Source organism: Plutella xylostella, chromosome Z (genome assembly GCF_932276165.1).
Source record: "Plutella xylostella chromosome Z, ilPluXylo3.1, whole genome shotgun sequence".
Classification (NCBI taxonomy): domain Eukaryota; kingdom Metazoa; phylum Arthropoda; class Insecta; order Lepidoptera; family Plutellidae; genus Plutella; species Plutella xylostella.
This window is the reverse complement of record NC_064012.1, coordinates 1,218,537-1,235,417: the sequence shown is the minus strand read 5'-3', so window position 1 is coordinate 1,235,417 and position 16,881 is coordinate 1,218,537. Positions and strand designations below refer to the sequence as shown.

General features: G+C 38.7%; 1 protein-coding gene across 7 annotated transcripts in view; it reads left to right on the top strand.

The window, feature by feature from the left end:
• Window positions 1-16,429, top strand: part of LOC105382707 (eukaryotic translation initiation factor 4 gamma 1) — a 39,500-nt gene extending 23,071 nt beyond the window's left edge. For 3 of the 7 annotated variants that reach the window (XM_038121909.2, XM_038121908.2, XM_038121903.2), the window contains 20 exons: window positions 3,984-4,406; window positions 4,486-4,869; window positions 4,962-5,086; window positions 5,172-5,331; window positions 5,404-5,576; window positions 5,818-6,021; window positions 6,204-6,350; window positions 6,437-6,521; window positions 7,806-7,945; window positions 8,140-8,349; window positions 8,529-8,723; window positions 8,912-9,086; window positions 9,166-9,249; window positions 9,506-9,797; window positions 10,132-10,318; window positions 10,408-10,584; window positions 10,833-10,988; window positions 13,056-13,287; window positions 13,535-13,636; window positions 13,779-16,429. In XM_038121909.2, the coding sequence (XP_037977837.2) occupies window positions 3,984-4,406; window positions 4,486-4,869; window positions 4,962-5,086; window positions 5,172-5,331; window positions 5,404-5,576; window positions 5,818-6,021; window positions 6,204-6,350; window positions 6,437-6,521; window positions 7,806-7,945; window positions 8,140-8,349; window positions 8,529-8,723; window positions 8,912-9,086; window positions 9,166-9,249; window positions 9,506-9,797; window positions 10,132-10,318; window positions 10,408-10,584; window positions 10,833-10,988; window positions 13,056-13,287; window positions 13,535-13,636; window positions 13,779-13,858 (3,731 nt within the window). In that variant the 3' untranslated portion in view covers window positions 13,859-16,429. Of the gene's footprint in view, window positions 1-3,983; window positions 4,407-4,485; window positions 4,870-4,961; window positions 5,087-5,171; window positions 5,332-5,403; window positions 5,577-5,817; window positions 6,022-6,203; window positions 6,351-6,436; window positions 6,522-7,805; window positions 7,946-8,139; window positions 8,350-8,528; window positions 8,724-8,911; window positions 9,087-9,165; window positions 9,250-9,505; window positions 9,798-10,131; window positions 10,319-10,407; window positions 10,585-10,832; window positions 10,989-11,492; window positions 11,817-13,055; window positions 13,288-13,534; window positions 13,637-13,778 lie in introns of those variants that run through there. The other 4 variants (XM_038121905.2, XM_038121906.2, XM_038121904.2 and 1 more) reach the window with 4 other exon arrangements.
• The last annotated feature ends 452 nt before the right edge of the window (window positions 16,430-16,881 follow it).

Here is a 16,881-nt window from a genome sequence, read left to right as displayed (position 1 = left end):
TTCATGACGCTGTGAACTATCCGTGTAATGTAATTAAGTACCATTACCAAACTCGACTAGGTATATTTTGCAAATTTAGTGCTGACAAATAGTCCAAATATGGTTGTAAAATCTTCGTACGATACCACTGCATTTTTTATTGCGATGGTGTCGTACAATGAAGTTTTAGCTTTACTAGCGCCATCTATGTTTAGTTTTTTTTTACTAATGAGCTGTCAGAATATCGTGGACTTCTTTCATAGACAACATCCACTAAAGCTGTGTACAGACCGGCCCAACCGATAGAAGGCATAATTTTTAACCACGACGGGCTTACTTCGATCGACTACTCAGAATAAGTAATACGTGCTATATTGCATCATACATTAGTGATTAGATCTCCGATTAATAATGGCTAAGCCCTAATTTTAGCCATACTCTGTTAGATCATTAACACCCTGTTACATTATAACAAGGGATTAGTTGTTGACTTTTGACACATCTGTCATGAATTTTATATGGAGATGACGTTTAATTTATAAATCAATCCCTGCCGGTTAGATAACCGACAATGGAAAAATTGGCACTTATTATTCCTTGACAGTTTGCCAGTTGAGTTTTCGCATTAGTCAAAAGATGGCGTATTCAAAAGCTTACAACACTACTGTCAGCCCCTCAGAATATACAGGGTTATTGGTAAGTATATCTTGGTGATACCTTAATCGATTTGGTATTGAATCATCTTGTTTGAAAGCTTATTAGTTGACCATGTTTTTAAGCTGAAGTGCACAACAAAATGTCATATGAAAATCTTTTTTAATTTAATTTATTGGTTTTTGCGTTTTGAATATTTTTTCAAAATGTTTAACTATTTTGAGGTATTATGTCTAATTGAAGTCGAATAATGCACATTTGTACATTATTTTAATTAGTTTATTAAGGTGTTACTTATGCAAAACAACCAAAAAAAATATTGAAATGTGGCTAGTTTTTTTTATTTTCGGTTTTAAGCATAAAATTTTGGCAAAAAATTAAAAAAACCTAAAATATTAAATATCTCAAAAATGGTTAAGTTTAGGATAATGCATTATTGGGTTCAATCGACTGGAAATGCCTTCCTCTATCACCTCCTGAAAGGATTCCGGTCTACTTACCAATAACCCTGTAGTGTGAGTCAACCAAAAAAAACTTTGTTCTGAGGGTTTGGCCGTTTATTTCACTATGATAACGCCATCTATTTCTCCAATTTAAATGTTTTTCTGGCTTTTAAATAAAATACTGTTAACCAATAAACTTATTTATTTAACGAACGTGTCTGGGTGTAAATATTAAAAGTTAACCCGCTTATCGGAGTGTAATATACAAAAAATACTTACAAAATATCATACAAGAAAATAATAATTAAAATCTGAGTACATTTTCTGAGACCATATGAATCGATTATTTCTTACTCGATTCTTCAAGTTGAATCGGTTATATGTCACATCACTAGTCCGGCCCTTCGTCGTCCGCCCGCATGTGGAAAAATTCAATATGGCGGCTTTTAGCCTAAGTCATTTTCGGAGCTCAGCTGCGATCTGCAAGTTATAAATTACTTTTGTAACAATTTAATCGTGACATATATTCTTGACGTTAAAAACCTTAATTTAAGTTAAAACCTGCAATCAATCTATTAAGTTATTAAATAAGTGATGTGGTTCAAGTGAAACGAGTGCTAATAGTCGGACATTCTACATCCTTGAGTGACCTTTTGTTGGACTTTCTTTTACCATATTGTGCAGCAAAAATCGTTTTTTAAGGTCTAAGTCATATAATAATTAGATAATATTGAAAGAAATTGGAACTGAGACTGTGAAATTTAGTTATCAAGAGGCGCTCGAGTAAAACTGAATCTCAGGTATGTACGAAACGAAATGGAACTCCCACGTGGAAATACTTCACGGATCTATTTATAGAATTCGAACTTGGTGCTTTATATGATATGGATTTCGATGCAGCTCTAAACGAACCGCAATGGTGTCTCCTAGATCGATCCATCAGTCTAGAGTCTAGATTTCGGCCATGAATGTGGGCTTGGCAAGTTCTGTCTAGTGGCACAGAAGTGTCACATCATAGGAAAATTGTGACACAGAACCTGATATTCTTGATTTGCTAAAAATGGGTGGTGATAAAACTAATGACCACTACCTAATTTGTGTAATTGGCTTTTCTTTGTTACCTGGCACCCATCTGTAATTATTCAATTTGAAAGTCGTGTTCTCCTTTTCACTTGCCAGTACTGCAGTCTCCTTTATAGTTGCCTGATTGCATGCATATTGTGGTCCCTGTGGCCTGCATTAATTCCATGTGGTATTTTTTATTTAGGGACAGCAATTGTGACACTGCTTGTGTATGAAATCTTTACTGAAAAGTTTTGTTTCAAATGTCAGGGTCAAATTAATACCACTTTTAAAAGGCCTCATTAATCAACATGCAAGTATTTGCCACCACCACATTGTTACATAATTAAGTAGAGCTGTTTGTAGATAAGGTGTCACATTATAGCCTCAGTGAACAGATCACTTACTACTTTATGCAACTTGACAAAAACTAAATTTTAGGTAAAATTATAACTATCTGCCTGAGTTACTTGAATGGTTGAATTATCTGCTTATGTTCTTTAAACATTCAACACTAACACCAAGGCATATTTGAGGCCAAATTTGTTATTAAAATAAAACATGAATCCTCAAGTAGATCACATTTTCATACCCCAGATACATTGAGTGTGAGGGCCAAGGTTAGAAATTTCTCATACAAAATACTATTCTAAGCTAAAGTGCACAGTTTGTGTTCTTTAATAGATTGGCTTCTGAACTTAATGAACTTGGCTATGGTGTAACTTGTTATACACCTATATGTGAGTCCTGCTTACTTTGTTTCACAATTCTCAAAATTACCAGTTTTTTTAAAACATTCACATTAATGGAGATAAGAGATACAGTCTGTTTTATTTTATAATAAGATACAAATGTAGCTCCACTTAAGTTCAATGACTATTTGTGAATTGCTTTGCTGAATGTCCTAAGGAGTCACAAAAGTTATATTCTGTAAAATTATGAATTTCCTAAATAATGATATTGAATCAATTGGTATTTGCACATATTGGTCAGATGATGAAAATAATAAATTATAAAATACCATGTTTGTTAAAAATCTGTTTGGTATCTAGGGCTAGCTACTTTTATAATCTGGGCTCTGCTAAAACAATTAAGTTATCCTGAAATAATTTCCTAAAAAAACCATGATAATTAAATAAGTTTTCAGCCAAATATATCCTACTCTTAATAGGTTATAGTTGATAGGTAACTACAACAAAGCTGAGCCTGAAATCAATCTGTGGTGTAAAATTTGGTTAGATACTGATCTGTTATTGGAGCTCATTGTCATTGCGGTGTATTTAGCATTTGTATGAGGTATACTGCTGCATTACAAATGCGACTTCCTGACCTTTACCCACTTTGCCAACAATGATGTCATGCTTATCAGTTATCTGCTTTACTTTCAACAGTATTTTACAGTCAAGAATATATCAGTATCTCTGCTTTCCTTACCCTAACAACACTTATGAGGCGGAATGGCCGCATACTAAAGTTGTAGCACCAATATGGGATAAATATTCAGTTAAAATTTGATTTTCGTTGGCTTTGTTTTTGAACATTACTGACTGTAATTCAGTTAAAAATACTAGACAATATCTATCATTATTAATGAAGTGCTAAAATGTATGGTTTAAAAAAACTGTTTATTAGGAATATTGTGAAATAATATAAACAATTTGATATTTTCCAAAAAAATATTTAACCAAATATTTGATTGAAACTGTGATGCCAATTATTTGGTATTTTGTGCTGAAATATTTTAATTTAAGCTAACTTTACTGCTTTCAATCATTAGAAGGCCCTTAGAGGTATAAAGTGTGTTTTAATAGTCTCAATTAGTTAATTGTCAATACTTGTCCACAGTCACACCCAATTCAGTGGAAGCCGTTGTTAATAATATAGCAGAAGTAGCAAAGTCCCAAACTAGTCAAATCCCTTCAGTAAAACATACTGAGTTTATAAAGCAACAAGCGGCAACGAAACAGACCTCAGTGAGCGTAGAGAGTGATATTGCTCCTCCCACTGACACTAAGAGTGAAACTGTGAAGCCGCTGCCGGTGACGAGCGCCCCCACGGCCACGGAGCTGCTCTCAGCCAGCATCGAGAAAGTTGCCAAAGATCTGCCGTCTGCTCCCAAGCCAGAACTTGAACGACAGAAATCAAAGGAAGCTTCAAGCGCTTTTGAAGCCCAAGTGAAGCTAACTCAAAGTATAGCTAGTTGTATACGGTCTAGCAATCAACCTGAATCCAAAATGAAAGACATCAATTTGAATAATAAAACTACTGGTATGTATAACATTTTTGAATTTGACTTCTCTTATTTTTACTAGTGTTTCCAACTAATAACGGATTCAACTTTACTTAGATCCAGACACTGCCAATGGAAACAATACTACCCCTACTATCAACAAGACTGATAGTAACAAGGAAGATATTAATAGGAACGAAAAGGCTAACAAAAATTCCAAGAATATGAGTAAAAAGGGTGCCAAGAGTGCCAATATTGATGCCATTGTGAAGGAGCCAGAAGCGAATGGTAATGCTAAGGATGAGCCTGTGAAGGCTAGCAGCCCTGAGGAGATGGTGACTCCTGAGAAGGCTCCCTCTGAGGAGAAGACTGAGGAGCCGGAGGCGGAAGTAGCCCCGGCCCCCGAGGAGCCGGCCGCCGCGCCCGCCCCCGCCGCGCCCGCAGCGCCCGCCGCGCCCCCCGCGCCCGCTGTCTTTGTACCCAAGTACAAGTACACTGATGGTACGCTCGTTATTACATTTATCTCGTGCATTTTATTCTTTGAACGTCTGCTCTATATATCGATTACACCTAACATAAACTATTTTCCACAGATCAATGGTCGCCATTGAACAAATCTGGCAAGAGATGCTACGATCTCGGACTATTGAAACAGATCAGAGATGATCCTCTATCGAAGAACAAGCCTGATATTCCCATTATGGAGAAGGTTGTTAGGGTAAGTAATTAGGTCACATATCACATGGCGTAGCATTTCATACAGGTGTGCAGTGATTGCTGACTCATCGGTGTCTAATTCGCAGATGGAAACGATGCCGTTCACGCCGATCTCGAGGCCGATCAACGACGCGCTATTCCCCTCATTCGTGAAGAACACGGGAGGGAACGTGTCTCGGGGGCCCCCCGGCGGCGGTCGGGACATCAAGAAGGATGGGAGGAATATGGCCCCCAGTGGTATGTTGGGTCAGTGGGCCTTACAAACCGTTAATAATACTTACACATTGGGCAACTACTAACACAGAAATTCCGTTTTAGGTAAGGGCAGCGTGAAGCTGACCCCCAACCAGGGCGGCAACGGCGGCCACAAGCCGGTGATCCACGTGTCGCTGTCCCTACGGGAGGACGTCAAGCTCAACGAGACTGAGAACGCCTGGAAGCCGTCCCGCTTCAAGAAGGACACCATTAGCGAGGAGGAGTACAAGACACAGGTAAAAAACAAGTGATACATTTACAAATTATTAAAATTGTAAATAGAAGACACTGTGTGGGAAGAATGTGCCAAGTAGTATGTTTACGTTATTATTATTAGTAAACTCAAATTACATTTATCGATCGTATTCATAGTTGGTGTATGTGATTACGTAACTTAAATTCCTGAATCACGTGGTGGCTTTTAAAGCCTTTTGTAAGCTGCCAGTTATGTATACGTTACTATCACCCTATTAACAGGACCTGGAGAAGAAGTTCCGTGGTATCCTGAACAAGCTGACGCCGCAGAAGTTCGACACGCTCATGGACCGCGTGAAGGGGCTCGAGATCAACACGCAGCAGCGCCTCGTGCGGGTCATCGACCTCGTCTTCGAGAAGGCCATCGAGGAGCCCAACTTCTCGGAAGCCTACGCCGCCATGTGCAATAAGCTGTACAAGCTCAAGGTGAGAATTTGCATCAATATTAGCACGTAATCGTAGGCCTGAGCAAGCGCCACAACACTATCCTCGGCCGAACTTGACTTGAGCCATAAATAGTATTTTACTGTCGCCACATAACATGAAGAGGCTACTTTTAGGTACCGCTGCAAATAAGTGTATTATTGACTAAACAAGCGTGTCTGCAGGTGCCGGCCGACAACGCGTCGTCGCCCGACCAGTGCGTCAACTTCAGGGCGCTCATCATCAACAAGTGCCAACAGCAGTTCGTCACCGGCAAAGTTGACGAAAATGCTATCAAACTAGAAAAGGAACTGAGCGAATGCACGGACCCGGTAAGTCGTTATTTCGATATGAAGCTCTAGGTTGTACGTTAGTCAAAGAGATGGAATGGGTGTTTGAATGTATTGTGACGTTTCAGGCGAAACGCAAGGAGTTGGCGGTGCTGCTCAACGAGGAGAACCGGCGCATGAGGATGCGCTCCGTCGGAAACGTGCGGTTTATCGGTTAGTAACCCTTTCTAAATATAACCACCACTATGCACTTTGATAGCGTTTTTACCACTTCTGTTCTGTGTCCCTTTCTATTTTGTGTTTGTATCGCCGCACATTTGTCTTTGTTCTGCATCGATCTTACTTTGTTTGCTTTACTGAAAATTTACCTATAATATTTTTACTCCTACTTGCATGAAACTAAAAGTGGGGATAATGTCACTGTGAGTGTAATAACAGTACGCTCTAAGCTTGGCGTACTAGTCTTATGATGATTTTAAAGTAATCAATGAATAACAAAATTAACTATTGTAAATTGTTTTGCTCATTAGTAATAAATGTAGATTAATGACCTATAAATTTGCATCATCATCAAAACTAGTTATTTGTACATTACTTTCTATTTGCGTTGATGTGTCCAGTTAGAATGTAATTTTAGATAAGATGCCATGTCATGTTACTAAAGCTTAGGTATGTTAAATCTATCTAAATACATTAATAATTATGCTTGCGTTTTATAAAGATAACGATTACATAACCAAATACTCGTTTGTCCAACTTGTCGCAATGGTTGCACCAAGACAAGTTGGCAAAGCTGCCTGGCGAATATTGCACTGTTTATCACATAAGGCTAAATTAAATTGATTGATTTGTGTTATGTAAAAAGAGAGACGTGTATTAAAAACGTTTTTCGTCAGAATTACTTAACTATAGTTTAGTGTTTTGGTGTTCCCACAAAATTTAAGTGGTGTAGTCAATGCATACCAAGACATATGGTACCGTACATTGTATGTCTTGCACATGTCCACCATGTACACACAAGTATAATAATAATGTTCCTATTTGTCTCATATCTGACTAATTAATGAACACGATTCCAAGTTATCCCCGTGGCCCCTTTGAAAGATAATGAGCGTGTTTATATTGATAGCATAAATTGCTGCGTGCTATTCATTATTCACTTGTTATTCTATGCAAAAGCGAAAGGATTTCTGTTTGCGACCTTTGCTTCTGTGAGCACTCTTCTGAATTGGCTTTACTCAACTAAACTTCTTTGTCTAAATTTCTTGCCGTGACTTAGCATATTATATTGGCTCAAGCTTAAGCTCAGCGTTCTATACTGTCTGATACGATAATTCGTTACGTAACTACAAAAAAATTTGCACTATTCCAAATTGATTATGGTCCGAATACACACATATTTTACAAGTTGTATAACGCAACAACATGTGCAATTTTACTGGGTATCCCACTTTTACCTACGACCATGATTAACCGAGCGACCGTTGTTTGTTCCAGGCGAGCTGTACAAACTGAAGATGCTCACGTCCAAGATCATGGTGTTCTGCATGAACCACCTGATCGACAAGCTCGAGGAAGAGAAGCTGGAGTGTCTGTGCAAGCTGCTCACCACCATCGGCGAGCAGGTTGAGGGCGAGGTAATTATAATACGACATTCTCACACACGGACATCCAACCGCAAACTAGGCCTGTTATATGGGTAGCTGATATATCTACATACATAGATAATAGACAATGCCCGAGTACAAATATCTCTATTTAAATATCTGCCTACCCTACCTTCGGCATAGCAGCTGCACGGTCACTAACCACTACACCATTCTGTGTCTAGGTTCGCGAGCAGCTCGATGCCGTGTTCAAGAAGATGCAGGACATCGTGGAGCGCAAGTCCAACAAGATCAGCAGCCGAGTGCGCTTCATGCTGCAAGACGTGATCGAGCTGCGCCGCCGCCGCTGGCTCATCAAGAGCGTGGTGGACTCGCAGCCCAAGATGATGGATCAGATCCAGAAGGAGGCTGAGCAGCATCAGCGGCAAATTGAGGTAAGTGACCTAGTCGTGTGTTTTTCGGAAGGTGTGCGTGAAATTGAGTGATTCTGAAAGATATGAACCAATTAAATTTTGTTAACAATTATTTGTTGATTGTTATGTTTACTTTTCTACTACACCATATGTTACTTCATTGCAGTACCAAGTATTAATGATTGTGTATTGTGTAACAGTTGATGAACTCTGCGCCGATGTCGGGCGGGTTCCGGCGCGACGACGGCGGGCGCGGCAAGCGTGGCGGCGACAACCGGCGCGGGCAGGGCGGCAACAACTTCGACGCCAACAACTGGAAGACCACCGCCTCCCGGCCCACTAATTACTCTGTAGACACTACTAAACTTAAGGCTGGTAGCATTAGTAATAATAAGGTATGTGTGCTCATTTGTTTACAGGGTGAGGCCCGATTGGTGCTTTGCGTCTCGTTCCAAAGGACTGGACGTATTTTTTTAGGACTGTTCCTTTGGGACGACATTACGCTACACCAATGGGGCCTCACACATAGATAACTCATTCATTAGAAAGACAGTGTTATAATGGTATATGGTTTTTGTTCCAGAATCTTAGCACTATCAAATTAGCTCCTACGAACACAGGGTGGAATTGTGGCTCAGGCAGTAAGAGCACTACTGCCCAGGCCTCCAGTAATTCTCATATTGGATTGCCCACAACCACCACAAATAATAAATACGGTCTCTTGGCTGAAAGCTCCACAGACCCTACTTCTCTACATGGTAAGTTACTACTCTGAACAAGTCGGTTTTTTGTATATTTATTCTGAATAATTGGTTGTTACGTTAATTATTTCTACTGGTTCCTTCCTAGGACTGAAGGACATCTCTTCACCAAAGGGGGCATCTATAGAGAGGTCCACATTTAGCTCACGGAATGACTTCTGTAAGTTATCTTTTACTTTATTCTTACGTAATGATACTAACATGTTTGTGATATAGTTTGTTACTAACCTAACAAAATTAGAATATCGGTTATAACGAGGCCTGTTCCCCAGTCTAGCCTGTATTTACCAGTTGATAAATAATTTTTCACACCAGTACACATGAATAAATCCAAACATACTTCACGCAGACCCACAAGTCACATTTCCAACTTTTTACATGTTTCCAAGTATCTAACGAAAGTGTCATTTGTGCAGCGTCCGGCGGAAACAGCCGGTCGGGCTCGATGGGCATCCCGCGGTCCAACTCGGGCACGCGCACCGCCCCCGCGCCCGCGCCGCCGGCGCCCGCCCCCGCCGCGCCCGCGCCGCCGCCCCCCACGCCGCAGGAGCCGCTGCCCGACAACAAGAAGAACTCCGTCAAGTCCATGGTGGGCCTGGCGCTCATCAACTCGGACAGCGAGGAGATGGTGCACGACGTGAAGCAGCTGTTCCCCGCGCAGTACCACGCCGGCGTGGTCGGAGAGATACTCAACATTGCGCTTGAGAAGTGAGTGTCTGGACAAACTACTTGTGTATTAGGCAGCGTGGTGGGAATGGTTCGCTAAGATTTGCCCGTGTATAACAAAACACCCATGTTTGAAAAACGTTCTTATGCCACCCTACTTAATTATACATGCTCTCAAAGCGCCGATTACAATTGAACAGGATGCTGCCGTCAGAAGTCTGTCTGTGCTATTACCATCTCAATGAGAAACCCTCTATGCAAGGTTTATCTGTAGGTCGATATCGATATTTAAATTACAATGAGATGTACTTATTTATTCAAGCAAGTTTCGATCTTGGACTATTCGTTTGAACTTGACTATATTATTTAATTTCAGGTCTGCCAAGGACATAGCCGCAATCACGAAATCACTGTTACACCTAGTTTCAACCGGAACAATTTCGGCTGACAACTTTTTGGCTGGTTTCAAAGAGATCATTGAATTTGCCCCAGATCTATACATAGATATCCCTATGTTGTATGAATATTTAGGAATGTTTTTCGTGCCCCAAATTGAGAAGAAGGTAAGTTGGATATTTTACAATATCTCATGTGATGAATAAAATTTTGATCAAATAATAGAGTGTAATATTAACATGCATGTATGTTTCAGCACATAACACTAGCGCAAGTGCTGAGGCTCAGCGGCCCCATCGTGAGCGTGGACCACGGCCACCTGCTGCTGAAGGCGATCCTACGCCAGCTGAAGGACAGCATGGGGCCCACCTTCGTCAAGACCAAGTGGGTCGAGTCGGAGCAGCAACTAAAAGACTGGATGAAGGAGGATCAGGTAATTAAGATTGTGTTCTGTTCTAGGAGCAGGGATACATACTGGGATAAATACTGCAAAGAAACCTAACTTCTTTCATATATACTGAGAGCTTGTAGGTTGAATCGAACTCACAGTTAATTTGTTCATACCCTATGTCCGACCAACATGGCTCAGCATCATGGCATTTGATTTTGAGCTGAGAAACTCTTTAGAATAGCACCAAAATGGTTGACACATTTTTAATAACTTCTGCATCCTGTTTGCAGGCTGAGAAGTTCCTAGAAGAGAACAAGCTGGAGTTCCTCGCGGGCGCGGAGGCGGCGGACGAGGCGCGCGCGCTGTCGCCGGCTGATGCGCAGGCCAAGCTGCTGCAGCTCATGAACAACGACGAGAACTGCGAGTGCATACGCGGCTGGGTCAAGGTACGTGTCCCCACGTCGCGGCAGACGCGTGCATGCTTAAAGCACATTCTTCAACTGATCACTTGTTTGAACTCCCAAATGGTCCCGAGGTTATCAAATTTTGGCATTTATATGTAGTGTACTCATTCAAAAACGGCGATACGGCTCGTAACCTATCATGTTTCACCTATGTTAGAGTGCTAAAATAAGTGGTCAAGTTAAGATGCGCTTAAATTTTCTTAATAAAAACCCTACTAACTCTAACTTGAAAACATGACATTGATTCATAATTTAATTAAAAGGATGGGTCTCACTATTTCCATTGCTAATAAAAATGCGTTATTTATAGCAAATAAAAGTCAGACAAGGGAATTGCCCATGGAAAATGGCAATGAGAATAGTGTTACAAGTAGTATGTTTCAGTATTCCCATCAATCTCAATTCAGATCCACAAAGATCACGCCATACCCTTTCTTAAAATTTTCCAAATAGTGCATTCTGTGACACTTTTTTATTAACTTTCAGCTCATGGCCAAGGGCTATAATATAGGGGCGCCCCTGACCGGCATAAATCGTTCTAACATATCTCAAGTTTTAAAGAATCTTGATCTACACTCTTATGTAGGGTGTCCCATGTGCCATAGAAACGAAGTAATGTTCACATATACCCATTATGTAATGAGGGTGTTTCCAAACCATGTTTATTTCTGCGTTCTTAACAGACGAAGCTACGTATTTTATGATCGTAAACGTATATAATGTAACAAATGTAATCAATGTTGTGTACCCCCAATATAATATACGTCTATATTCATATAATCATAATATAATTATATTCTGTGTATGAGATGAGAATTTATTATTTTTTCCCTACCCACATAATTAATAATCATTAGTAGTAGGTATAGTTCAATAACTACGATTAAAGAGAGTGTCGATCATTTTTTCGAGTAACCATTTTACCAAGTAGCAGGAATCTTCTAGTTTGTAGAATAGTTAGCGGCATCATGGCCGGCACTCAATCCATCCTTATGTTCTACTCATCCATGATGATGATGATGACCTTCCGACCGATTTCGGCTATGGCGACTGCCATAGACCATCCTAACTTACTGTGAGGCCTGAGCCAGCGCCAAAACCTAACTAACTAATGTGAACTAATCCATACTAACTATTATAACTGCGAACGTTTTGTGGGTGGTGGTGTATTTCTTTTATTTCAAATCTCTGAATAATAACATACTGAAATAACGTTATCACGAATAATTTTGTCTAGAATTGGCTAAAATTTTATGGATTTGTTCATATATTTTTCCATGTGGTGAATTTATATGGTGACAAAATTATTTGCGATATTAATTCAAGTTATGTTGTAATGATCTGGCTAATTAGTAGTAAATTACAGCGCCTTAGAGTGCGTTAGTACAGAATCTGTGTTATGTGGTTAACCTTTCAATGGTATAATTTGGTATGAAGATATTTTGTAGTTTCAAAAATATAACATCTACTTTTATGATTGGAAACTATTATTTTCTATTCCATATGCATTTGTAGACCTTGTCGGTTGTTTATTGAATGATAAATATATTTTATAAAGCGTGAATTTTATCATGGATTGACTCGCAAAAACGTCAATGAACCCGAAATCTTGACCAATATCACATTATATTTAATTTACGGTAAGGTTTTTTTTTTTTTTTCATAAGATATAGTTATTGATCAAGATGTCGTTTTCATTGCCATTCATGCGGTTCGATCCCTGACAAAATTTGCACCTTATTTACCACTGAAAAAAATGAAAATGTACTAACAATTGTATGATATTAGTTGAACCTATCGTTGAGAAGAGTCAAGGTAGGTACAAACTAGAGCATTTCCTCAAGCATTTCAATATAATAACTAACAACATTCTAACCAATGGCTTTAGAATGTTCGCATAGACACAAGCGTCAGCAAAAACAGCGTAGCCATTGAAATGTAACAAGTAAATGTTCCAGTCACTACATGCCATAATGATTACAATTACCAAAGGCGTGCGCTCGTCGATTACACTGCATACTCTGTATTTCAACATCCGGACCTTTTCAGGACAACGTAGGTAATTCCTCTAACTCTGACTGGTTCATGAGGTCGCTAATTCAGGCGATTTGCGAGCACGCGTTGTTTGGCCCCGAGGGTCGCGCCGAGCCGCACTTCAACCAGGACCGCATGAACAAGTACTCGGGACTCATCAACGACTTCGGCGACTCGAGGCCGGCGCGGGAGTCCAACTGCCTCATCGGCATTCAGCAATTAATACATAGACTAGAACACCCCCAAGGTAATGTATCATTTTTACACCTCTATAGTTAGGCCTGGTTAGGGAGTTAGGGTTTTTCATTTTTAGTTTCCCCCTTTTTTTTCCTTTTTTAATTTTCGGATTTAGAATTTTGACGAAATAAAGTATTGGAAAATTTTTCAAGACTTTTATTGCCCCCAGTTTGTTGTCAATGTTCTTGATGTCGCTTTCGTATATCGATGTTTGTATTCTCAATTTTGATAGTTTCTAATGCATTTATATTTTTTAGGTCTCACGTTGGAGATATTCCAGTGTTTGCACGACCAATATTTAATAACAGTGGAAGGATTCACTGCGTGGGAGATGTCTGAAACGGAGCCAGAAGGAAAAGGTAATTTTGAACATTTGCATTGAATGGTTACTTTTATTATTAAACTTGAAACCCTAACAGTAACAATTAAACTCCCGATGCGACTACGTCGAATTTCGCTGCTGTGTATGTAGGTGTAATAGTGTGTGCGTGTGTGTTGCAGGCGTGATGCTGAAGGCGCTGACGTCGTTCTTCACCAACATCAAGGAGGCGGACAACGAGGACTCGTGCAGCGAGGACTGACGCGCCCCCCGCCCGCCCCTCGGCGCCCCCCGCCTGCCCCGCGGCGCGGCGCCGGCGGCCCTCGCGCCACAACCTCACTCTTACGTCTTCTATATTTTTATACATTAGAGTCATCATACACGGAAACGTAGATATATGAATACTATTATATTAATACATACATTTAAAACATAACGAAACCATGAAAAAGTAAAGTTGTATGATATTTTTTATGCGATATAGTTTTTATCGAGATTCTGAATTTGCAAACTTTGTTATTTTACTTTTAAAGAGTACTTTTTCGTGAATAGTTACTTGCTATCTTTCAATTTTAAATGTTTTTAAAGGTCCTTTCAATTTTATCTTTTAGCTTTTTATGATACTGATGCCTATTTATATATTTTATCCTCTTGTATTTTTTATTATTAAGTTCTTATTGTTTGATGGTGAAATTTGTTGATTGAACTCGTTTGTTTCACAAAGAAAATCACAAAATTTTACTTTGGTTCTCTCATATATACGATGATAATTTTAGCATTATTTATATACGGTAAAACTATTTATTGAAGGTGTTTCATTCCCGGTGCGCGGACGGTAACTTTAGCTTCCATAAACAACAAGCAATCATAGATGAAATGTAATTTTATAAAGCTTATTACATAAATAATGTTTATACTGATTAATTAATGTTACAGAGAATATTTTTTTGACAGTTTAAGGTGATATGATCCATAATTATTATAATAATATTGTCAGATGTTTTCTGAAATAGTGTAAATTAATAATGTCAGTTGAATTCCTGAATCGCTTTGGCTATATGATACATACTGAAGCCGATGAGGAGCGCGACAGGCCTCGCCTCTAGAGTTAACTGTTACAATAATATATGCAAAACAAACACCAATATTATCGTTATATTAAGAGTCGTCAAGAGCCTTAAAACAAATTCACATCTATTTATTCCCAATGTCGTTCAATAGTGGACGAGTTGGGGATATTTAGGTTCAGTGAAATAGTAATGATGAGGAACCAGTAAGAGTTTGAGTGAGGACGGCTGCGGCGGCGCGCCTCTCGCCTCACCCACACTAGTCTGCCCAATGTTATTCAAGTTTGTTTGGATTGCTCACTTCGGGAAGTCAATAATTGTCAAAACACCAAATTATGATGGTGCCTATCGAAACTGATTGGCTCCACGGTAAAATTTACAAATTAAGTTGATGTTGTATAAAATTCTCTGTATCATAATGATTTAACCCTAATGGTTTTCACCGTCTTTATAAATATTTGATTAATTAATTATAAATACGGATATAGTGCGTACTTGGATGCGAAAGTTAGGCGTTGAATGGTGTTTTTTGCGCTGGCCCGTCCAATCGCTGTACTATTGATGATTATTTGAAAAATGTAGTATTTAGGATCCAAACGATTGATTGTCTTTGTTTATTGATTGAACCGGCATGGTGGAATGCTACTAAAATTTAAATGACACGCCAGTCAGTTAGAAATAAATATAATTAATTATAAGAGAATTAGATGTATTCTGATTATGAACGCTTATACGATGATATAAACGTTGTAATTTATTTTCCGAATTGTTACATTTTAACCGAAGGTTGGTAACAATGTTATTTATTTCTTTACAAACTGGGCGCTCCTTTAAATTTTGTAGCAAAAAAGTTGTCTCAAAATAAGTGTGGCTGGACTGCATCCAATGTATATTTTATACAAACTTAAAAATTTGTCCATAGTTCCTAAGTCATACATTTTTGAAACATTTGATTTAATTGAATCATTATTTTAGGCGTGACTGTTGCTGGGCCAGGCAGATCACATCGTTCAATGAAAAAGGTTTAAAGAGTTTATTATATCTAATATATCACTTTGTTTTTATTGATTTAGGCATAGGCAGTGGATAAAACTGATAATATCAATTTCAAAAAGATAAAAAAAACCAAGTAAATGTTGAAGCAAGGCGTGGAGAGCGGCCGCCCCTCACGCCCTGGGATAGTGCGTATATTTTTTCTAATGTTACATGTCAGGGATAGAGTACATTTCTTTGGAAATATTATGATGTACCTACCTATCTTTAAATTGTAAAACATTTTTTTTATTATTTTAGTAGATATTTTATTGTTTAGTTTTATGATGTTAGTCGTGTCTCGGTTAGCACGTTGACATAAATTGCTAGTGAGAAGTATGTGAGTCGAGGAATGAGTGGCGCGCCTGCGCCCGCGCCGCCCCGCGACCGTCACGCCATCTATCCCATCAACTTTCCATTTGTCACATACCGGCTACCGAGTTTTTATTTCTATCTACCTACCTATAATAACTTGTCAGTTACTATTTATGTTATGTAAATAAACTTTTTATGAGAAACGCAAATCTTTACTGAATATTCCTATATCAACCGATAAAATGCTTACTACTGTGAAATGAAATAAAAAGCAATATAACTAGAGTTAAACACTTAGTACAGAGCTTTTAATATTTCAGAGAGATGTATGTATTCAACCGAGAATTAGTGAAACAAGTTATTATTAAATTTATAAAAATATATGAAAAATAATCTCTATTTGAGATTTTTGTACAGAATCGTTGTTTAATTTAACATTATAGAATTGTACAAGTGATCAAATCGAAGCCATGTGAATTTACTCATAGCCAAATTCTTTGAGAAATGTGTCGTAATATATATTTATAACGTAAATTTTTAACATATCTACAAAAAATAATGTTAAGATTAACCTGTCTTCGTGTCGATCACTCATAAAATTCTACCCTGTATTTACTGCCCATTTTAGTTATATTTACAAAAACAACTATTTAATTAAATCAGTTATTCACTGGAGAGAGGTTTGTTTACTTAGGGTAAGCTCCGAGACTTTGTTTTGACTTAACTATTTTTAGAAGTAATTTCTCCTTACCATCGATCGGTGTGGACACTGCCTAAACCAAGGATCGCCTTCCTAACTGACTATAATTTTGCAACTGCGACTGCTGTAGTTGCACAAATTACAAAGCCTGCCAATTTAACGCCGTGATAT